This window comes from Argentina anserina, chromosome 2 (genome assembly GCF_933775445.1).
Source record: "Argentina anserina chromosome 2, drPotAnse1.1, whole genome shotgun sequence".
Classification (NCBI taxonomy): domain Eukaryota; kingdom Viridiplantae; phylum Streptophyta; class Magnoliopsida; order Rosales; family Rosaceae; genus Argentina; species Argentina anserina.
The window spans coordinates 16,787,747-16,809,680 of NC_065873.1; the positions used below are offsets into that span (position 1 = coordinate 16,787,747).

General features: G+C 38.3%; 4 protein-coding genes across 4 annotated transcripts; 3 read left to right on the plus strand and 1 right to left on the minus strand.

The window, feature by feature from the left end:
- The first annotated feature begins 1,642 nt into the window (after window positions 1-1,642).
- LOC126783243 (adenylylsulfatase HINT3) lies at window positions 1,643-4,422 on the plus strand. The gene is made up of 7 exons (XM_050508673.1): window positions 1,643-2,043; window positions 2,381-2,436; window positions 2,947-3,004; window positions 3,335-3,401; window positions 3,639-3,694; window positions 3,923-3,976; window positions 4,087-4,422. The coding sequence occupies exons 1-7, from the start codon at window positions 1,840-1,842 to the stop codon at window positions 4,216-4,218; spliced, it is 627 nt and encodes a 208-aa protein (XP_050364630.1). The 5' UTR covers window positions 1,643-1,839; the 3' UTR covers window positions 4,219-4,422.
- A 1,871-nt stretch (window positions 4,423-6,293) lies between these two features.
- On the plus strand, window positions 6,294-9,423 carry LOC126784063 (magnesium transporter MRS2-I-like). The gene is made up of 5 exons (XM_050509562.1): window positions 6,294-6,447; window positions 7,469-7,581; window positions 7,665-7,751; window positions 8,770-9,079; window positions 9,401-9,423. Exons 1-5 carry the CDS (start codon window positions 6,294-6,296, stop codon window positions 9,421-9,423), a joined length of 687 nt encoding a protein of 228 aa, XP_050365519.1.
- Window positions 9,424-10,563: 1,140 nt separating this feature from the next.
- LOC126782881 (E3 ubiquitin-protein ligase CHIP) lies at window positions 10,564-14,731 on the plus strand. The gene is made up of 8 exons (XM_050508221.1): window positions 10,564-10,831; window positions 10,930-10,997; window positions 11,100-11,163; window positions 12,329-12,400; window positions 13,644-13,777; window positions 13,916-14,063; window positions 14,148-14,258; window positions 14,364-14,731. Exons 1-8 carry the CDS (start codon window positions 10,727-10,729, stop codon window positions 14,487-14,489), a joined length of 828 nt encoding a protein of 275 aa, XP_050364178.1. The 5' UTR covers window positions 10,564-10,726; the 3' UTR covers window positions 14,490-14,731.
- A 4,186-nt stretch (window positions 14,732-18,917) lies between these two features.
- Window positions 18,918-21,645, minus strand: LOC126782869 (U-box domain-containing protein 9). The gene is made up of 2 exons (XM_050508206.1): window positions 21,116-21,645; window positions 18,918-20,605 (listed from the first exon to the last, which is right to left on the minus strand). Exons 1-2 carry the CDS (start codon window positions 21,398-21,400, stop codon window positions 19,520-19,522), a joined length of 1,371 nt encoding a protein of 456 aa, XP_050364163.1. The 5' UTR covers window positions 21,401-21,645; the 3' UTR covers window positions 18,918-19,519.
- Window positions 21,646-21,934: the final 289 nt, after the last annotated feature.

Sequence of the window (21,934 nt, forward strand, 5' to 3'; positions counted from 1 at the left end):
TAACCAATTCATAGCATCCCCATCTAGTGTTTCGCTGAACAGGTGGCACAAGGTGGCGTCGTCGAATTCTCTACTGCCAGTGACTTTCTTGAAGTTATCAATGTGCCGGAATGGATCGCCTTCGCCTGTGTATGGCGTGATTTTTGGGCTCTTGGATTGAGAAGGGCGCACGGTGTTCATTATTCGCATAGTGAATGGGCCCGGCCTGGCTGCGAACACTGGTTGGCACCGTGGATTGGCATCCTGTTGTTCTATTGCGGTTAGTCGCTGCAGGATCAGAGCTAGCGTGGCAGACTCGCTGTTGTAAGCGGTTGTGTGGGGTCTGGAGCGGGAGGTGACGCTCGTGCTCCCTTTCTCACGGTTGCGAATACGCCGTGGCGATGGTGGCCGCTTCTTGGCGAGTTCGGAGGGAGTCAAGCTGATGCTCAAGTGAACTTGTTCTCGTCCTCTCGTTTGCGCGCTGCCCTGACGGTTTGACTCGCCATGTAAATGACTGCGCTCGGCCCGTTCGAGCTGTGCCCGCATCCTATCGAGCTCGCTCTGCAGAGCTGCTGCCTTTTCGCGTTCAAGTGCCTCGCGCTGCTGGCATTCGGCTAGATCTCGGGCCATGTTTTCCATTCTTGCGGCGGTTTCCGGATCCGGAGGCGCGTTAGTGCTGACGACTGTTCCGGGTGTAGGTGTGAGGATGATAGGGTCGTTGGCGGAGGGTAGGGGTGGTTGAGGCTGAGGTCTGTGATGTCTTCGATGCGACCGTCTGCCGGAGTGGAGGAGGAGGGATCGATAGTGCCCATGTCGAAGTGTAGTTGTTTGGCTAAGTGTTGCATGTGACTTTTTTTTGTTGACTTTTTTGTTGCGGTTTCCCACAGACGGCGCCAATGTTAATGTTGTGATTACACTCGATTTAGTACGCCGTACTTCTTGTGGATGTGATACGCCATATTCCTTGTCTCCTTCTTGTCACAAGTAGCACACGTCGTCAAAGTAGAGACCACGGCGGCGTGGTCTTCAACTCTCCGACGCTTAAATTAGGGTGATAGTAATTTATGCAGAGTTACAGTAGGGAGTTTTTGTGTACTTACCTTATGAGGTCAGGAGTTTGACTTTTTATTGTTGAGTTGGGATAGATCGTTTATCTATCTTTCGATGTGGGACGACGTCCGATTAAGGTGTTCTCTGAAGTCTTCTTTGAGATGCGCGTGAGGACGCGTCCGTAGTCAGTTTGGATCGCGGAAATGCCCATTGCGTGGCTAGTACGGCTGACTTGCTATTAGTATTGTAAGACTGTGTTATACATTAGCCTTAATGCGCTTGATAATTATGCTAATCATGACGGGCATAAGCGTATGCCAACATCATGTTTTCTCTTTGTCCTTTGATTTTCTCATTTCTGGGTCTCTTCTCTGTTTCTCTCAATTTTTTTGTCCCACTCTTTGAATAAAGATTGACGTTAACGAGAGTTTTAAGCGTTAGTCAAAACTAGTCCTTGACTCAAATACTGGGCTGTGGTTCTGTCACATCACAGAGGTGAATGTTCACCGGGTGATGGAAGAATTTTCGGATGATGTCGCAATTATTAATCGTAATAATGTACTTTCGCATCAGAGCAGATGGAAGAATAAAACAAATCCAGAGAGAACAAAAATCGACCACTGCTTATATGTGTGGGCTATTTATCTCATGTCAAATTGTGGATAAGCGACGCCACGGACCCCCTTAATTTAGTAAACCAACCCCAAAACCTCTGTTTCTGATTTCTTCTTCTTTTTTACCAGTTTCGAAGAGAGCAGGAATCGCAAAAACATGGCAACTCCAAAACCCATGTGTTTGGCTTGAAGTTATATGGAGTCGCGCAGGCTTTCCATTCTTTGCTCCCACCTCCTTCCGGGTTCGGGTCCCGCTCCGACCCGGAAAATTCATGTTTACAGGTCTAACTGCGGTGCTGGCTCCAGCACTGACCAGCGAGCTAGTGATTCCAACGAGGGGAGTGACGAAAACGACTGCGTTTTCTGCAAAATCATACGGGGAGTAGCGCCTGCTTTCAAGGTAGAAACTTGACAAGAATTTGAAATTTTAAGTGGTTGTATTTGATTGTTTCGAAGTACTCATTTTCGTGTTGCATATTTAGCAAGGAAGAAATTTTGGTTATGGGAAAGAATGAGTCTCATTTAAGCAATGAAATAGTTGCCGATTCTGTACTGGGTGTGCTGATAATTGCTGCTCTCAAGTGTACATTGTATGCGTTATAGTGTGTATGCCAACCAAAAATGAAAATTGTCTGTTGTCTGAAGATTGTTATTTGAAGTTCATTTCCCTTTTTGGATGACTAATTTGGTAGAGCTATGATGGATTGATTGATTGATTCTTGCATTTTATACTGCAGATTTATGAGGATGATGTTTGCCTCTGTATATTGGATACACATCCGCTGAGTCGTGGGTAAGGTATCATGAATCTTTCATACAATTATTATTTTTCTTTGTTGCCAGCTCCTCGCTCTCTTCCTGTTGAAATTTAATGTGATTTGGTAGGCTCAGGATAATTTGGCGCACGTATACAAAAGAGTATCTCCATTTGTAATCAAAGATTATGTCACTGGTTAAGCAAATTTTAGTTAAAGTGTATTTGAGATTTTGTATGGTACTGGAACTCTCTACTCACTACTTTAAGGGCTTAAAATTTGATTCAGGCAATATTTGTCACCGCTTTTTTCTTGGGTTGTATCATATGTTTTTCAATTTTCTCCACAACAGTTAATTCAAAACAAAATCTCTGTAAAATGTGAATGACTGAATGGTGTCTTTGTTGTTAAGTCCTCGCATATCCATCCAATATATCAGTGTTGTACTTAACCACACTTATTTTCCATAATAAAAAGATATTATATGGACGACTTCTGTTCAAGATGAGTTTGTTCTCCACTAATTCAATTTCATATTTGTTTCCCAGGCATTCTCTAATCATCCCAAAGTCACATTATCCTTCACTGAAAGCAACACCTCCAGCTGTAAGTGTGATCCTACTGATATAGTTAGCTCACATAAGAGATATATGTAGTGAGTTATGTTGCTACATACATACGAATGAATGATACGATATGAGACATTGATATCGATAAATGAATTTCTTGATATGCATATGGCGACATAGAGTACATGTATAAATGCGCATGTAATACATTAGTGAACACCTTGACTACATTAATGATAGTTGAGCTATGATGTTATTGGCATGTCTCTCATAATTTGGAAGGATGATGGTGCTGTTTATGCATGTGTTTCTGCATCACTAAAGAATTCTATAATATTCAAGGATTCTGAATTAACGTGTTCTGCAGGTGGTAGCTGCAATGTGTTCAAAAGTACCCTTTATTAGCAGCGCAATCATGAATGCCACTGGTTCTGGTATGTGTTCAGTAATTTACATAGTCACCATATTCTAATTTCCTCAAAATCATTCTTCGTTCACCCAATCATGCTGTACTTGATTGTTCCACTAAAATCTGGATAGAGGAGCTACTTGCTTGGTTATCTGCATATGATCCGTTGCAAAGCTTTTCTCAGTACTCACTCTGGATGTACTGAAATACCTGCCTAACCTTTAGTTATAGAGAAGCTTAACATGAAGTTCTAATCATGCAGATTCATTCAACTTGTTAGTTAACAACGGTACAGCTGCTGGCCAAGTTATCTTTCACGTGAGTCATTATAATTTTCGTTTGAGTTTGCCTTTAAATTAGCAAAATCATACAGGAGACACGTTGTATCTGGTGTCAGCAGCATAATATCATGTCTCTTAGCCACTGAAAAATGGGAACATTCACGTGTTATTGATGAACTTAAGTTTACTCTTCCATCTTTTGGTGTTTCTGTTTACCTTAAGGAATATGCTTAAGCTAATTTTCCATGGGACATGATAACTGCAGACTCATATCCACATAATTCCACGCAAGGCATGCGATTTTCTGTGGGCTTCTGAGGTATGCATAACTCACCTTTATTTTTCATTTTTTCATTTTTCATTTTTTTGTGTGAGAACTGGAGTCCTAGGATATGAACTTGATATAGATGAACATCTTCAAATTGATAGAGTCTAAGGAGGCGGCCCCTGAACATAGAACAGGAAGCATCCCGACTTGCAGACCGTGTTCGACAGCAACTATCATTATCAGACAACTCTGAAAACAACAAAGACGAAGGATCCAGTCGTACCGAAAACTAGATGCGTATTGCATCAGTACATATGGTTTTGTGATCTACACTGTAAAATCATGTACCACATACATTACTTCATTCTTCAAATCTTTAGCATACCAGTTCCATCTGTGGGACCAAAAAAAAATAGAGTTGTACCATCTTATAGTTTTTGCCTTGCCATTTGTAATCTGCAAAACATAGTTGAGAAATGGATTATGGACTCATGCCTGCTTCCATTGCTTATGAAATGTCCTATGTTGCACGGACACGCGAAAATAGTCGCGTATCGCGTGTCGGACACGGACACGCGTATTGGACACGCGGACACGCGTAAATACGCTAGGACACGCGGACACGCGTAAATACGCTAGGACACGCGTGTCTGATTTCGGACACGCGGTGGACACGTGAGTGTCCGAGTTGGACACGTGCGTGTCTGGACTAGACACGAAAATAACAAGGACACACAGGGGTATAATTGAGATTTAACATAAAAACCCAAAAAAAGGAAACATCCAGCCTGAAGCCGCATTCGTTTTCCACGATCTTCATCAAAGACGCAGAGGAAAGGGGGCGGGGTCGCCATCGCCGAGGTGCTCACCTCTTTTCTGAGCCGAGTTGCTTCCCCATTTTCCACGATCTTCATAACATCCAGCCTTTACAGCCGCATTCTTCTTCTGTTGGGTATGTTCCTTTTCTCTTCTTGCTTCCTTTCTTCCTTTTCCGCCGAGATTCCTTCACACTCATTTTCTTATCTTTCTCAACCTTCTGTTTATCATCCACTGATTTCTTCCATCCAGATTCCCTATCCAAAAACGAATGCTCTTTTCTCTCATAATGCCTACTATCATCATTCCACGATTTTCCTTTTAGGTGTTTGTTAACTTGGGTACTTATCTGATTACTTGCTTGATGAAACATTTCTGAAGTTATCTTTGTTAAATATGTGTTGGTATTGCAAGGGGTCTTGCGTTCCTGCACGATGGAACCTTTAAAATCCATTGCAAGGGGTCTGGACTAGACACGAAGATTGTTCATACTTTATCAAAATTGAAGTCTGTTAGCTTGCCCACCAAGTGTTTGATATAATGCCTCTGTCAACTTACTCATATTGGCTTCTAGTTCACTGTAGAAACCAATGGGGAAACAAAAGTGCCTGATTGTGATCAATTTCCAATAGTGAAACTGTATTACCAGACGTAGGTCATTAGTATGACTACTGAATCTTGCATTCCATATAGCTGTTAATTAACTGCTAGCTTTCACATGGTCTGCATTATATATATCTGCACTTTCACATGGTCTCAAGTGTTCCAAGTCAGATTTTGTAAGTAACACTTAATTCCTACTCTGCTGGTATTATGAAAATTTTGAATATGTTGGTTTATTTGACTGGTGATAAATACTATTTTTAGCTCTTACAGTACCTGTTAGAAAATTCATAGAATGTTTTTTTCGGAGTTGGATGCTTCTTTTCTTCTTTGTGAAAAAGTTATTATATGCTAGCAGTTCGAAGCTGTTTTGTTTTGGATTACATGCTTCTTATTCTTAATTTTCTTTTGTTATACTCCTTTCCGGTAGTTTGCAAAGTGAGAATAAATTGTTGGTGGCTTCGTATTTTGTATTATGTAAACATCTCTTTATCTTCTTGGTCTGACTCAGTCCCTGCCTTTCTCTAATCTTAGAACTTATTTCTTTCCTGTTAAATTTTCTTTGGCATGATATTTAATTTTTCCAACAGTTTGTAAGCCTTCCCTTTTTTACATTCTGAATGGTGTACTTTACGTGTTTTTGATGCACCATTGATAACTATTCTCTTCCCTGCCAAATTTTCATGGAATGTTATACAAGTTGTTCCAGAACTCTGCAGTCTATCACATTTTCTAAATATTTATATTTAGAAATTTTGGGTATTATCTGTCTTGAACCATGCATATTGAGTTTATACAAATAGAAGTTACATTCATAAGTCTTTGAATATCCTAGATTGCTGATAGCTGGGGACAAAAAAGTACAAAAGTAAAACACAGGTGAAGTCGTGTATTAGAAATATCTCCCTTAGCAAGGCAAAGCCAGAACTACAATCAAGGTAGCACTAAAATGTGGGATGTTGGAGGTGATGAGTTTGATTCATTGGAGGACACTAATGTTGGAAGACTTGAGATTGCCGAACTTTCACTTGATGAACCACAATTGGAGGCGGTTTTGTTTGGTGATGATGATGATATTGAAGTGGGAGTCATTGAAGAAGATGGTATTGGTGGAGATGAGTGAAATCTAGTTCTCTTCTTTTTATTTATCATGTGTTTTGATTATGAAACTTTGTTTGAATGTGGATTGACTAAGTTTTAATTTTAGAAACTATATTTTTAATATAAAAATTAATTAACGTGTCTACCACGTGTCCAAGTCGGACACTTGAGATTTTGACGTGTCCGCGTATCGTATCGTGTCGAATACGGACACACGTGTCCGTATCCGTGCAACATAGGAAATGTCCAACTAGAGCTCCTCTTAACATAACATATGAAAACTGAAACAACAAAATTTCAGAAAAGATTATCTTAAGCTGCATGAAATCGAGTGGAATTGAGTGACCAATGAGTCTCTCTTGGCTACAAAAAGAAAAGGTTTATACTATAAAAAAAACAATAATGAAAGCACTAGGGCTGGGCAAAAAGCCCGAAAAAGAAAAAAAAACCCGGACCAGACCGACGGGCCCGTCCGGGCGAGCCGAGATTTTTTTCCAGGTTCGTGTGTTGTCATGTGATAAATGGGTCAGGCTTTGTTATGTCCAGGTCGGTCCCGGGCCTTCAAATCCTTAAACAAAAAAAGTCCGGAAACCCGGGACATTAGGTGTCATTATGTAATTGGCTTTCGTAAGTGATCCTAAACTTATAGAATATATAAAATGACACTAGAACATAACCAAAGAACCCTAAACTTAACAAATTCCAATCCCATCGATCGACTCCTCAGCCCTCACTCTCAATTTCTCAGTCTCACACTCTCACTCTCATCGTCGTCGCCTCGCACTGCCGATTCAGCGCTCCATTGCATCCGCTCCTTGTCGCCTCGCACCGTTGCGCCATTGCAGCCGCTCCTCGTCGCCTTGCACCACCGCGCCATCGCAGCCTTTCCGCATCGCCACGCCTCTCTCAGCATCGCCCATTCGCCTCATCGCCCGCTCGCATCGCCGTGCCATCGCAGCCACTCCGCGTCACCTCGCTCGCCGTCTCTCATTCGTTGTCTCTCATTGTGTCTCCCTCTCACAGTTTCTCAGACTTTGTCTCTCTGGTGCCAAGTCAGGAGGAGGATTGAAGGTACTGTCTTTCAAGTTTGTGGGGAGGTTTGTCTTGAAGCTGCTTGCAATTGCTTGGAAAATGAGGTGAAGTGATTTGACTCTCGGCATTGTGCTTTTAACTTGTTGTATTGAGTTGGTTAGTTTGAAATTTGTGGATTTGATTGCAGGTGAGGACTTTGCAGCTAGAAGCTCACCCAGCTTTGGATAAGCTCACGTCGAAGATCAATACACTTAATTTGGAACTTGTGCATCAGGTTAGAGCTCGTCTATACTTCCTTTGAAGTAGGCATGTGTACTCATTTAGCTTATAGTTGCTTAACTGTTTTACATTGGGTTTATTCTAAATGTAGCTTTATTTGAATGCATGCACCAATTAGTACATGTTTATGCATGAATGTCAATACTGACTACTGAGAGAAGTAGCTTTCACTGCCTCACTCGCAATGTACAATGCACTTACCGATTTTCATGAGAGAAAAAAACAATTAGTTTGGGATGCTGCCAGATGATGTTTAGATTAGAGTGCTACAACTAATGAATAATTATTTAATTTGTTTCAGATTAAATAGGCTGACTATTGTAAAACGATTAACCAATGAGTGCCTGAGTGGGGTGACATGGTTTTCTTGTTGGTAATCAATGCAAGTAGACCTGTAAGACTGTAACTAAAATAATTGGTTAGGTAAAAAATAAAAGGAGTATAATATAAGAGTGGAAAGTTGAAGAAGTTTCTCAGTTGCAATATGTGCCTAAATAACTAGGCTACTCCGTGTGATGCAAGGATTATTTATCTCATTGTCTATATTTGAAATGAGTGTTTATGCCCATGAATTGCTGAATGGTAGCAGCAGCGAAGAAAGTGCTTATATGAAATTAGTGTTTATATGATAGCATGTTGTTGACTTGTTGGTGTATATTGTGATGTTGTTGAGGTGCTTGTGTTATTGTGATGTTGTTTTGATTCATTATTGTTTGTTATTTGTAGTGTTATAAACTTAAAATAGTAGTCAAAACAGTAGTGATGTTGTTAGTTAAAGTATGGTACCTTACATGTTTTGCTTTGCTTGCAAAATTGGATAAAGAAAAAGGATCAATCTGAAAATTGAATATTATCCAAGCCAAGAAGAGTTGGAATTTTATGAAAAGATGGAAAGAGGTATGTTTACTAGTTAAAGTATGATACCTTACATGTTTTATTTTGCTTACTTGCATCGTTTGAATTTTATTAATATTATGACTTTGACTGTTCCATTATATTTAACTTTGTTGTAGTTGTGGCAAAGCGAAGAACAAAGGAAAAGAATGCAAAAGGAAAGGGAAAAACACATGTTGTTTTCAGAATCAGAAAATGAAGATGAGGATCATGAAGTTGTGGCGAGACTGGCGACAGCTAGAGCTTCACAGCCCAAGAAAGCAACAAAGGTTGCTAAAAAAAATGATGCAGATGGTCCTTCATCAGCAACAGTTGTAGCATCATCAAGGAAAACTACCCCAGCTGCTGTTGGTGTTCAAGCCAAGTCCCAAGCCAAGCCCCAGCCTTTAAAACTTAAACAAATGGTTCTAGCATCAAAGAAATCGAAAGGTATAATTTCTTTAATTCAACACTCCTTAAAGTGGATGATGTTGGATATAAACATTTAAATTTGTTAAGTTGCAGCTTTGCTTTTCTAGGAATTTTGTTAAATTATGCATGATCATAGTAGTGTCATGACTCATGATAGAAGTATGTTGCTGAGTTTCTGGAGTCATGATAGAAGTAGGTTATTAGATTCACGAAATAATCTTCCAATAAGTTGTGATAGAGCTTGTTACATTTGTTGTGAAATAATGCTCTTGTTTCTTGTGATATAGCATTTCTTTATATTTGTTGATGTTATTGGGTAAAACTTTGTTGGGTTTGTAGATTTGTTGATGGGAACATGCTAGATTGGCTTGCCATTGTGTCATTGTGTGTGCTACTGGTCTAGAACTTATAAGGGTGAAGTTCCTCCTGTTTTGAGTGTTAGTTCCAAGTATTTCTCATGGTCTTCATGGATTACCAGCAAATCAGCAATTTAGATACATTTTGTCTTACATGTTCGAGGTAAGTAATGACGTGCATTGGACTGATTGGAGAATGGTAAGTCAATTTTGTCAAGTTGAAGTCAAAGTGTGCATTGAAGATTTGGAGGATCTGCACATCGATGAATTGGTTATGCATACCTAGATTTTCTGGTTTTCTTTCAAAGTTTCAACTTTCAAGTTTCAACTTTCAAGTTTCAATTGAATTATTGAAGAGTTTGAGCTTTCATGGATTACCAGCAAATCAGCAATTTAGATACATTTTGTCTTACATGTTCGAGGTAAGTAATGACGTGCATTGGACTGATTGGAGAATGGTAAGTTAATTTTGTCAAGTTGAAGTCAAAGTGTGCATTGAAGATTTGGAGGATCTGCACATCGATGAATTGGTTATGCATACCTAGATTTTCTGGTTTTCTTTAAAAGTTTCAACTTTCAAGTTTCAATTGAACTATTGAAGAGTTTGAGCTTTTATTTACTTTGGTAATGTGAATTTTGGTTAATTTTGTTATTTATGACTGTGTATTTGTAATGGACTTATGGACAAACTGAACACTATATTTGACACTTCCAATATTTGCTTTTTTGTTATAGAGACATAGATTATTGTCATTTTGGCTAATTTTGCTGCATTTGGCATCATTTTGGCTATATAACCTATATGGCTATATTTGCTTTCACAAGTTTCAGTACCAACCAGCTAAAAACAGAGTTAGGCCCGGATGATATCGGTCCGAGTTTTACCCGGATCTTGCAATTAACTGACCCGAATCCTGATTTTTTAATAACAAAACTCGGTCCGTCATACTACAACCGGACCGGATCCTGAAAGAAATAGGTCAGACTGAACCCGCACACAGCCCTAGAAAGCACAGTCATGAATCTTCCAATAAGCTATGTGACCTTGTAAGAGAAGGCTGCAATTTTGTTTTAAATTTTAATAAAAATGAAAGGGACCAATATATAAATGCAAGTCTTTGTCCTTTGAAAACGTCTCGTCTTCAACCCAAGGTCATTTCTTGTTCATTTCGCGCTTGCTTCTTCTGAAACCCCAAGCCTCCCTCTTTCTTCCTCGTCTTCAATTTTGCCCTAATCACTCGCTCAATTCGAGTATAGAGAGAGAGAGAGAGAGAGAGAGAGAGAGAGTCGTCCGAGCCGGAAGAGAGAGATGGTTCAAAACGGAGCATTGTCTACGGCGGAGAAGCTCCGGAAAGACGGCAACACCTACTTCAAGAAGGATCGTTTCGCGGCCGCCATCGATGCCTACACTGAGGTATTCACCTATCTCTGGTTCTCTTTCTCATCTGGTCGTTCTAAATTTCCAGAATTTCGGTTACTGATTTTTGAATTTTGCGTTGGGATTGTTTGAAGGCGATTACGCTGTGCCCTAATGTGCCTGTTTATTTCACGAATCGTGCTCTGTGTCATCTCAAGCGTAAGTATGTATAATCAGACTGCTTCTTGAACTCTTTCGAAATTTTTGATTTGAAATGTTTGCAAGATTTAATGATTTATGATAATGATTGGAAACATAAACGCAGCGAGTGGACCAGAGTGGAAGAAGATTCCAGAAAAGCTATTCAGCTTGACAGTAATTGCGTTAAGGTAGAATGTGTTTTCGAAATTATTAGAGGAGTCATAATTCACTAGTATGTTCCTTGAGTACCTGTAGAGGCATTAAGGGTTGCATACTTGTATTATCTGTTGAATTATCATCAATTGCATGCTTGTCTTGACCTAAGTTGCTGTGACATTTCGTTTAGTAGGGTCCTTCATCTTGAGTGCCTTTTGTATGTTAAGTGTATATAAAGTTGGAGCTTGTGCACCCCTTGCCGTTTTACAAAGGAGATTCCATGCTGTTGGTCACAGTTAGCTCTTTCAGTTTCTCATTCGTATTTAAAGGGCATCTTTTGGGGTGCTCTTTGTTGTGTAGAAGTTTTTGGGTATTGTTAGGGTGACTGTGTCGTATGGATGCCTTGGAGAATGATATTTTCTTGCAGAAAAGTGTTTCAATTGTATATGTTCGGTTAATTCATTGCACTAGTTCCGGTATATTTGTTATTTGAGTGCTTTACGTTTGCATCCTTTCATATTAATTTTCTAAGCTAATGCCCAGTCATTCTTTTTCATGATTTTCTGACTTTAACCTTTTCATTGGATGCAGTGTCAATAAATAGTTATGCTGTTAAGATGCTAAGTGAATTTTCTACATAAAAGATTGCTTAAAACTTGGGTTTATGCTTTGTGCTTCTGGCTTCCCTGGTTGGAAGGAAGCCTTCTTATCAGTTATGAAAGAGAACCTGAAGCTCTGAGAGAAAAACAGAATTGATTTGTATGGATAATTGGATTTGTTACAGAGAGAGAGAGAGAGAGAGAGAGAGAGAGAGAGAGAGAGAGTATAGTACAGTATAGTATAGTATAAGCTCTCTAACTAATCACACAAAGACTAACACGTGTACTAAGGCTAACCAGCTAACACCTTACAGTTAAGCAATATTGTCTTAAACCTGATTAGAGTAATTAATCTGACTTGAGACATATGCTTAACAAGTTATTGTCTTGAAAGTAAACTCTTTATTTTACTGTGAACCTATGGAAACAAGGCATGGGGTAGCCTAAAAATTGCCTGATAACTTTATGTTATTTGCTTTGTATTTTTGGTCTCAAGTCCTGGAATTCAATCTAATATCTTCAACTTCTTTAGAAACATTTTAATATTTTGTTTCAAATTGGATCATACATAGTGTAATGACAATTGGTTGCATGACAGGGCCACTATATGCTGGGGCTTGCATTGCTACAGAAACAAGAATATCCTGAAGGAGTTAAGGAATTGGAGAGGGTAAGAAGTTCTTTTCCTTTCTGTCTACAATGTTTGCATTATATGCTTTTAGAAGGTTCATTATAAGCTCCGTTCTCTCTCTCTCTCTCTCTCTCTCTCTCTCTCTCTGTTTTTGTGGCCCTCATTTTAATAGTGCAATTATTCATACCGTGCATATACTGTCTCACAAAAAGTTTAGTTATACTATCAATCTTGTTGGATCATTTTGTTTGTTTGAGACAGAATTTGCTACATAATGAGTCTGTCTATTAGACATGATATGTTATATTGCAATACTTTGTCATATACTATATGTTCATATGTTTGTTAGAATGTAGCTTGTAGTTTATTTATGTTTCATGCTAGGGTTTAATGTACTAGTGGTTACGACTTACAAGTGCGAAACCCAAGTCTCTGGCTTCACAGTTTCCATATTATGACAATATAGCTTTAGTTATCAGTACTTGCATCTTATTGTTATATCGTCTCACAGACTCAAGCACCCTTTTACAGGTGAATGGTTGGGTAGCATTAAATATCAGATGACCTTGTAGAACCATTTTTCACTGCTAATCCTGCCAAAATTGCCTATTTGGATTTATTCCACATTCTAATTAGGAACAATCTTCTTGTAATATATTACAATGATAGAAGAAAACCTAATTTTTCTTTTAAAAAAAATACATGAAGAAAAATCCAAAAGTTTTGGAGATAAGAATTAGACCTGAAGTTTTATAATGGAAAAAGAAGCAAATACGAATATTGTAATAAAATAAATAATTTAGGATGGTCTTGGCTGAAAATTGCCTAATCCAATACCTCTTTTCTATGCATTAGAGAGTGAAAATCTGTTTTACAGTTGAGTAGCCATGCTGCCTCTAGTTAACTGTTGGTTGTTAATTGCTCATCAAAATGACACAATGAAGCTCTTTCTGAATCTTGGAGGCTTTATCTGATAACTAACTGCAGCTTTTTCGTGATTTCTAACAGGATGAATATTTTTTTTGAAACTTTTAACTTGGAAGTCTAAGTCTTGTACATATAACTTTTAGGTTTTGAATTGGGGATTATATCTGATAACTTATTGAAGCTTAAACAGTTAGTTGGCACCAGTATAAAGTCTGCATGTTAATCATAAACAGTTAGTTGGCACCAGTATAAAGTCTGCATGATTCATACTACTGGATAGACATCTCATCTCATTAACTTATTTTTTGGTTAAAATCTTCAGATTTTGTTGACCTCTTTCTGAACTTCTTTACAGGCTTTGGATCTTGGAAGAGGTGCCAACCCTAAGGGTTATATGGTAGAAGAGATTTGGCAGGCGCTTGCAAAGGCAAAATACATGGAGTGGGAAGAGGCATCAAGTGAACGTGTATGGCAGTTGCAAAGCTTGAGGTATGGCTTCCTTTTGCGTTTAGGCTTATGATGTTCAAAAGTGCATACACTAAGTAGCTTTTTGGTGTCCATTTTATTATTAGCTGCTTCATTTGTTTGAATGAATGAACTGCTTCATAAAGCATGTTGTTGTTTCAGACAAGCTTGTGAAAGTGCTCTCAAAGAGAAGCATGATGCGTCTCAGATGGAAGGGTTTCTGGATGAAGCTGCTACTACCCATATGAAACAGTTAGAGGCGTTAGATAGAGTGTTTGAGAAAGCTGCAGAAGTTGACACAGCAAGTGAGGTCAGTACATGTTTTCCTTTTGTTTGTTTCACCTTTTTTCTTGTTTCTTTCAAGAAGAGTAGTGATGATAAATATAAATTTCAGGTGCCAGATTATTTATGTTGTAGAATCACACTTGATATATTTCGTGATCCTGTAATTACACCAAGTGGTGTTACATATGAGAGATCAGAAATCCTGAACCATCTTGAGAAGGTAATGTTTGGTCTTGATTGCATTCATGATACAGTTATCCGTACATGATGGTCTTATTGACATTGCTATCTGTTGGTTTTTTTTTTCTTCTGCACTATACTTCAGGTGGGTTGGTTTGATCCTATCACTCGTGAGCCAGTTGAGCCAACACAGCTAATACCAAATTTTGCCATAAAAGAAGCAGTCGAAGCATATCTGAAAGAACATGGTTGGGCCTATAGAATGTGGTAATGGTTTACTTTTTGCTATCTGGAAGTTAGAAAGTCCATAGTTGTGTTAAAAGTTAAAACATATTAATGGACTACTGCAGTGGAAAGGCATATCGTTTTGAATTTGTACAGATACTGTATTGATACTGAGTCAGACATACTGCTTGCGTAGATTTGTGAACTTTCGCACACTAGTGTGTAGTGTTGAGCAGTACGAGTTGGCAGTACCTTATAGAAAGCACCTAATAATGCATGCTTTCTCAGGAAGCACTTTCAAGTTGCAAAATGGAAAATTTTTATGAATGAGAAACGCTTCCAACATGAGCCAATTTGCGAGTTTTTTTTCTTTTAGTTTTTACCGTGTTTACTTCAGCTGCAAATTACTTCATACTTCAGCTACCAGAACGCCAATTGATACCGACCTCTGAATTCTGAAATTAGATCCCAATGTAATTGCAGAGAGCTCGATACAAGCAAACATCAAAGCGACTTTCATTGTTAGCCCACATTTGCTGTGCTCATCATAGTGGTCATAAAAAACAAGTGCTATGTTTTGTGTTTGTTTGTCCCATCCTTGGTACTACAACATCAATTCAAAACTGACACAGATGTGTATGCTTTTCCTAATGTGCTTGTTTTCTCTTTATGCTATCCCTAAAGATTCTAACTTTGCAGCCACTCATCATGTTATTCCATCCCATCTTTTGTAAGGTTGGCTTGAAATCATTGAATAGACCAAACCTCAATTATTCATATACGACACTTTCTTTTTGCCCGATCGCTAATCGGGTATGAGTTTTGAGAGTTACTGGTACAATTGGCTTCTCCTGGTTATTCTTTTTTCCTCCAAGTGAATTCCTAAACTCATGAACCATCTTCTGTTTGTACATCGATATATGTTTCATTAGGCTCCTACATGATTCATATTTCTATCAGCTAAGGCCATCTCCAACCCACTTAAAACCCACTCAAGTTAAGGGCTAAAAGGCTCTCATTTAGCACTCTTCATCTTCAACCTTCTTAAGTTAAAGGCTAAAAGACATTAGGTAAGGGCTTAATGTCTTTTACTCTTTTGAGTGAGTTTTTATTCTCATTTGTTTATTTAATAAGTCCCCCATATTTCATTAACTATAATTAATTTTAATATTTTATTATTATAATGAATTTAATTTGATGATTACTATAATTAATTTTAATTTTGATGATAATTAGTAAAATTATTTTAAATTTGATAATTAATAAAATTAATTTTATTTTAGGAAAATTATAAAATAATATCATTTCCCATCAAAAATTAGAAATATGTCACCACTTATTTCCCGATTATAAAAAGGTAATCTCAAGTGATTTGAAATTAGAAAATAATCAACAAATTTGAAACAAAATTAGAAAATTGTCACTTTTAAAATAATTTTCGGACAATTTTGTAATTTTCTCTAACTATTCTTCATCTTCTTCTTTTTCTTCGAATTTCAGCCATAGCTTTACCGTCTGACGATGAATTTGAGCGTGGTTAGTACCGTTGAAAAGATATCTCACATCTCTTTCATTTGATACCATACTCACTCCAAACCAACCACTGTATAAGGCGCAACAACCCTGGCAAGGGGTTGCTGCCTTCCATAGTGGTGCTCCAAGCTATTTCGGCGAAATCAGAACTTAAGGCTCCTTAATTTTAGTTTTCCTCTTTATTCTGAGCATAATCATACCAGTCTCCTTTGAATTTTAATATAATTTCACATATTTATACATTTTCTCTCGACATGTCACATCCGTTGTCACACTAACTGTCACAACTCCTGTCACAATACCTGTCACAATGGCTATCACAAATGTTCTCATACTACCTGCCACACCCGCTATCACACTACATGTCACACCTCCTGTCACAACCACTGCATACTACATGTCACACTAACGGTTACACCTTCTGTCACACCTGCTCTAACACTACCTATCACATCTCCTGTCGCACCCGCTATCACACTAACTGTCACACCTCCTGTCACACCCGCTATCACACCTCTTGTCACACTACCTGTCACACCCGCTATGACATTCGTTATCACAACCAATGTCACACTACTTGTCACACATGCTATCACAACCACTGTCACACTACCTGTCACACCCGTTGTTACACTGTTTTATGTGACTGTTGTGACAAGAAAAAGAAGCGAAGAAGAATGACTAGAAATAACGAACATTTGTTTATTGTTATGTGATCTTAAACTTCTCAAATCAACTCATACATCCAAATATCAACATTAATGTGATATCACATCCCCAGCCACACTATATATCACACTAGTTATCTATATGTCACATTACCTATCACACAAACATTGTTTCGTGATATATAATGTGACAGCTAGTGTGATAGGTGTGTGACATGTAGAAAACTGAAAATGAAGAAAAACAACAGCAAAAGAAAAACAAAAATTCTGACTTGGGCACCTAAATAACTACTTTGGGTACCCATGCCAATATCTCCAATCACGACTCATCAACATCGCAAGGGCCAACCTAAAAATTTTGTCGCTGGACCAATTGCTCATCACTACACTGAACCTCCTCCCTGCGCCAACAAAACTAACGCCTCTACTACCACACCTGTCTCTCTTTCTCCCCGCGCCAAAGAACCTAGCGCTTCCTCCATGCACCAAGCCTCTTCCTTGTGCCAAATAAACCAGAGCCTTTACGGCCACACCTGTCTTTCTTTCTCCCTGCGCCGACGAACCCAACGATGCCCCTGTGTCAAGCCCCTTCTATGCGCCAACAAAACTAGCGCCTCTACGGCCACACCCACCTCCTTTTATCCTTGCACCGATGAACCCAGTGCCTCCTCCCCATACCCACCGCAATGTCATTAAAACCCTATTCAAGATAAGAATTTGGATCTGAAGTAACCCATCGAACCAGATTCGCGGCAACCCAACCTGTCATGCCACCATTACTAACCATCAATTCCTCTGCCAGTTGAGTCACTAATGCAGGTTAATACTAAGCCATTGGCTCTCCTTCAACACAGGCAAACTAGTTCGAGATCCTCGCGTCGTTGCTGAGTTTAGGATAATGACATGATGTAAATATTTCCATTATTATAGGCAACGCTTTAAGCATTTTTTAAAAATGATGTTTTTATAATTTTTAAATCTTGTTTGAGGTTTTTTATAAATACATGTATCAAATGTGACTTTTTTTTATAAGAAGCCCTTTTACTTTTTGTCAATTTATACAATTAAAATTTTGATAATTAATATAATTAATTAATTTTAATTTTGATGATTATTATTAATTTTAATTTAATTGATTAACGTAATAAATTATAAGCTTGATGATTAATATAATTAATTTTAATTTTGATGATTAAAACTATGCATGGTATCTACTTGAATGGATTAAAGAAACTAGTCTAATATGAACATATAACAACACACTTGATTTATTTATTGCTTTATTTTTATCTTCTCATAACATTAAAGTTATTCAACATAAGAGGTAGATTAATATGCAATGTGATTGCTTTTTTTTTTGTTAAAATATACTATCACATCAGATATGGTTGAATAATATATCCTCTAAAATTTAAAAGTGAGAGACTATAATAATTTCAAATAAAATATATAATTAAAATGTCAGAACTAATTTTATAATTATAAAAATAACTTATTTACTTGAAATAAGAATCTAATACAAAATTATAATACTTAAACATACAGTAACATATTCAAATCTTAAAATAAGAATTTAAATTTTTTTTTGAAAGGAAAATAAGAATCTAAATTTTAGTCCTAATGGGTTGGAGATAGTCGATGTCACATCGATTAATAATTTAATTTTTCAGGATTAAAATTTTATGGAATAACTGATGCTTCTGTTTCTTGAATAATTAAGATTATAGGGACAAGTAGGTAACATATCCTAATCCAAACGCTACTGTTTATCAAAAATAATGACCTGGCCTTTGCTGTTTCCTCAATGTGACCACTTTTTAATGTGTTTTCCCAAAGTTACAACATGTGGTTCATTAGCAGAAACCAATTATAGGGGCCAAGTCGAAGTTAAGCTATATAAAGATAAAGCCTGAAGATTAGGTATTGTAGGGTTTCAAGGTAAAAATAGCTCTGTAATCGTGGAAGGGACAAAGAATAGAGTCCCCATGACTTGGACTTGGGGGAAATCAAAGAGAACCTCACTCACGATCCACATAACAAACTCTTGCAGAGATAAAAAGGAATGATGGAAATGAAAGCAATGGAGATAAGGTGTTCATATCAAAATTGACAAATGGAAACACAAGTGAGTAAATTGGTGTTTGCTACAGTTTCAAGTTGGTCTTGTAATTGCTGCAATGAATGTAGATTGCTCACAGAAAGAGTAGGGGGCTGAGTTGCATCTTAAAAACCAATGGACCACAGCACCAGAAATCACAGCACCATTCAATATGCACACATTCTTCTCGTTTGCCATTTTCAACAGTTTTGATCATCCAACAACGTAGCCATTGATGTCATTTCAATATTTGGAGCCATCCATATTGGTCAAAAGTGAGTAAAGGAACTCATTGGATTGTAGTGAACCAATTTTATCTTCCAATGCAATTGTTTAATTGCTTGATTCATAAATTGTCAAAGCATTCATGAATCGGGACCCTTGTGACTTTGTGTGCTAGTTGAAGAAAGAAAGTACACAGAAACTGCCAGTTTTCTGCGAGATCAGTTGCAGATTCTGAAGCAAGTTCTGTTCTTCTGGTTTGGTAGGCTAAAGTAGAACAATTGACATTAGCAGAAACAAATGAATGAAACCACTCAACTGAACAAAGCACAATTTCGGTAAATATGTACATATAAAGCTTGCTCTTTTATTTCATCATGACTAGCTTCGGCACTTGACACTGAAAAATCTCGAAGAGGAAGAGAACATACACTATGGGGCAATGATGCCCGAGTTGCTCCGAGTACTATACAACCAACCAGAGCTAAGGAAACAGGTGAAGAATTTACAACTATGGTGTTCTGCAACACTACCAGTGAAAAAAGTGATCCCCCATTAAGCAGTATGTGTCAAATTTACACCTCTGTTCAGTCTATCAAGGATGCCACTAGCTTTCCTCTTAGCCCTTGAAGTCCCATTCTTGGCAAGGTCAGATATTGTTCTGTAATTCTTCTCTTCTTCCCTCATTTCTTTCCATTTGGTTGGATCATGAAAACAGATCATGTGAAGGACAGCAATGCAGTTCTCCTTGCTGCGGTCACATTTGGTGTCCCTCATGATCCTTAACAAGCAAGGAACAGCACCAAGATCTCCCATTTCCTCCACAGCCTTAGGATGGCTTGAGAGTAATGCAAGGATGGTCAACAACTCATCCACAAGTATATGGTCTGTTAGCTTCCCGAGGATTGTCTTCACGGCACCAACTCTCACCGCTCTTGCCTTGTTCTCATGTGTGACGCATAGATTGAAAATGGCAGAAGCTCCATCTTTCATTGCTAATGGATCCCCCTCATCAAGGAGGTCAAAAAGTGGTTTCAGGGCACCGGATTCTCCAATGAGTGCCTTATTTGAATCAAGAGCGGACAAAGTGAACAGTGCTGCAGCTGCATTGCTCCTTGTCTGAATGGTTCCTGATTGCAATGCCTCAATGAGCAGTGGCATTACCATTGGAGTTTCTCCCACGAGCTTCTTGTTGTTATCATGGATGGAAAGATTCAACAGCGTCGTGATCACATCTTCTTGGAGTTCTGAGTGAACACCACCTTCAAACTTGCCTTCGGAGAGTGGACTGAGTAACTGGGGGATGGCATCTAGTGACTCACCAAAAAGTGCCCGGAAAGAAGGGATCCTCTTTGTCAACATTCGAAGCTCCTTTGCAGCTTCTTTTTGCTCAGGCAATGCGGAAGACATCTTCTGGAGCAAAGAAAGCATATGATCTCTATCTGATGCTGTAATCCCATCCTCATTGACTAGCAGAGCCGGATCCGATAACTGAATCCCCCGATCTTTACACCATTGTGAAATCATTCCACGAACCAAGTTATTAGGAGTAAGGATTGTGTGTGAAAGAATTTGCTGGGTTTGAGGGCATATCCTGTTGCCTGATTTTAGCTGCTTCTGGATGAATGGTCTATCATAAGTCTGTCAATCAAAACAACAAACATTACAGGTAATTGTAATTATAGAGTACAGAATAAACCAAAAGCAAAGATCATATACAGAAATTTCAGCATTCTCTACATAACAGAAACTCGGTTCATACAATGAATTCATTTACCAGAGCTTGAAATAGAAAGAATTCTCAAGATTATGACCAAAACCAAATAGTCATTCAACAACACACTGCTCAAATCCATATCTTAACCATCACAAATCAAAATTATAGTAAACAGTAAAGAACTCAAACCAAGAAAGCAGACCAAGAACTCAGTTTGGTTGCTGAGAATGTTTTCTGTCACTAAGCCAAAACAAAAATCACATCTCCCAGTTCCTTATCTTCCTCACATTTCTCTTAAACCAACAACAGAGGAAGAAACCAAATCGTACAAAAACTGACTTAGAGACTCAAAATTGTTACCAAAGAATCAATCTGTTCTGGCATTATCAAAAGTGAAATCCAAACTTCCAAGAAACCCAATTGCAGAAACAAACCTGTCCTGTTGAAACAATCACAGGGTCTCGCATCAACTCCTTGGAAATAGGGCACCTAAATTCCTCAGGGCAAGCCAAAATGCCCTTAAGCTTCAAAGACAGCGATCTCTTCATCAGCTTCAATTCCTTGAGAGCACCAAGAGTCTCCTTAGCCTGATCAATTGTCTCAATGCCGCAATCCTCATCTTCCACAATAGACCTCACCAGTCTCTGCAACTCCTTCTTCAACTCTGTTGCCTTGGCCACCACCGCCGGATCAGAATCAAACACCCCCGTCTTCGCCATTGGGCCGACTCCTCTTTCTGGGTTTTTGGTTCTGGATTCTGGGTCGGTCTCAAAATTCAATCTTGGGTTCTGATAAAGGAGAAACTGAGCAGAGTGTGGGAATAGGGTGTGCCATTGTTCTTGTTCTCTCCCTTTTTGCTTTGGGGTTGGTTCTATTTATTCTCAGTAAAAAAGAGAGAGAAACTCGTAAACTCAAAAACTGAAGGGAAGGGACAAATAGTCAATTACACAAAGAACCAGACACACACACGCAAACCACTCTGCTTCTTCTTCTTATTCTCCTAATCCATAGACGTCTGCAACTTCCTTTTTACGGTTTCGTCACTTTAAAAAAAAAATTAGGCTCTTTTTTTTTTTTTACTTTTTTACTCGGTGCGTGCCTTGTCAACACGTTTAAAAGCTAAAAACCAGCAGTAAACCTCAGCACACCACCTGTTAAAATGGTAAACAATTTCTGAAACTAATTCTCAATGGAAATGACATAAATGGTATTCAAGTTTAACCAGCTTTTCTCACCGATCATTTTGACCCAGT

What these genes read in the sequence shown, in the direction of transcription:
- LOC126783243 (XM_050508673.1), top strand. Translation starts at nt 1,840, where the DNA reads ATGGAGTCGCGCAGGCTTTCCATTCTTTGCTCCCACCTCCTTCCGGGT. An exon ending in GAGTAGCGCCTGCTTTCAAG is followed by an intron (nt 2,044 to 2,380) that starts GTAGAAACTTGA and finishes TTTATACTGCAG; the next exon opens with ATTTATGAGGATGATGTTTG. An exon ending in ATTTTCTGTGGGCTTCTGAG is followed by an intron (nt 3,977 to 4,086) that starts GTATGCATAACT and finishes TCAAATTGATAG; the next exon opens with AGTCTAAGGAGGCGGCCCCT.
- LOC126784063 (XM_050509562.1), top strand. Translation starts at nt 6,294, where the DNA reads ATGTGGGATGTTGGAGGTGATGAGTTTGATTCATTGGAGGACACTAAT. An exon ending in ATTTGGAACTTGTGCATCAG is followed by an intron (nt 7,752 to 8,769) that starts GTTAGAGCTCGT and finishes ACTTTGTTGTAG; the next exon opens with TTGTGGCAAAGCGAAGAACA. An exon ending in AGCATCAAAGAAATCGAAAG is followed by an intron (nt 9,080 to 9,400) that starts GTATAATTTCTT and finishes TTGGGTTTGTAG; the next exon opens with ATTTGTTGATGGGAACATGC.
- LOC126782881 (XM_050508221.1), top strand. Translation starts at nt 10,727, where the DNA reads ATGGTTCAAAACGGAGCATTGTCTACGGCGGAGAAGCTCCGGAAAGAC. An exon ending in TTGACAGTAATTGCGTTAAG is followed by an intron (nt 11,164 to 12,328) that starts GTAGAATGTGTT and finishes GTTGCATGACAG; the next exon opens with GGCCACTATATGCTGGGGCT. An exon ending in TGGCAGTTGCAAAGCTTGAG is followed by an intron (nt 13,778 to 13,915) that starts GTATGGCTTCCT and finishes TTGTTGTTTCAG; the next exon opens with ACAAGCTTGTGAAAGTGCTC.
- LOC126782869 (XM_050508206.1), bottom strand. Translation starts at nt 21,400, where the DNA reads ATGGCGAAGACGGGGGTGTTTGATTCTGATCCGGCGGTGGTGGCCAAG. An exon ending in TGATTGTTTCAACAGGACAG is followed by an intron (nt 20,606 to 21,115) that starts GTTTGTTTCTGC and finishes TTTGATTGACAG; the next exon opens with ACTTATGATAGACCATTCAT.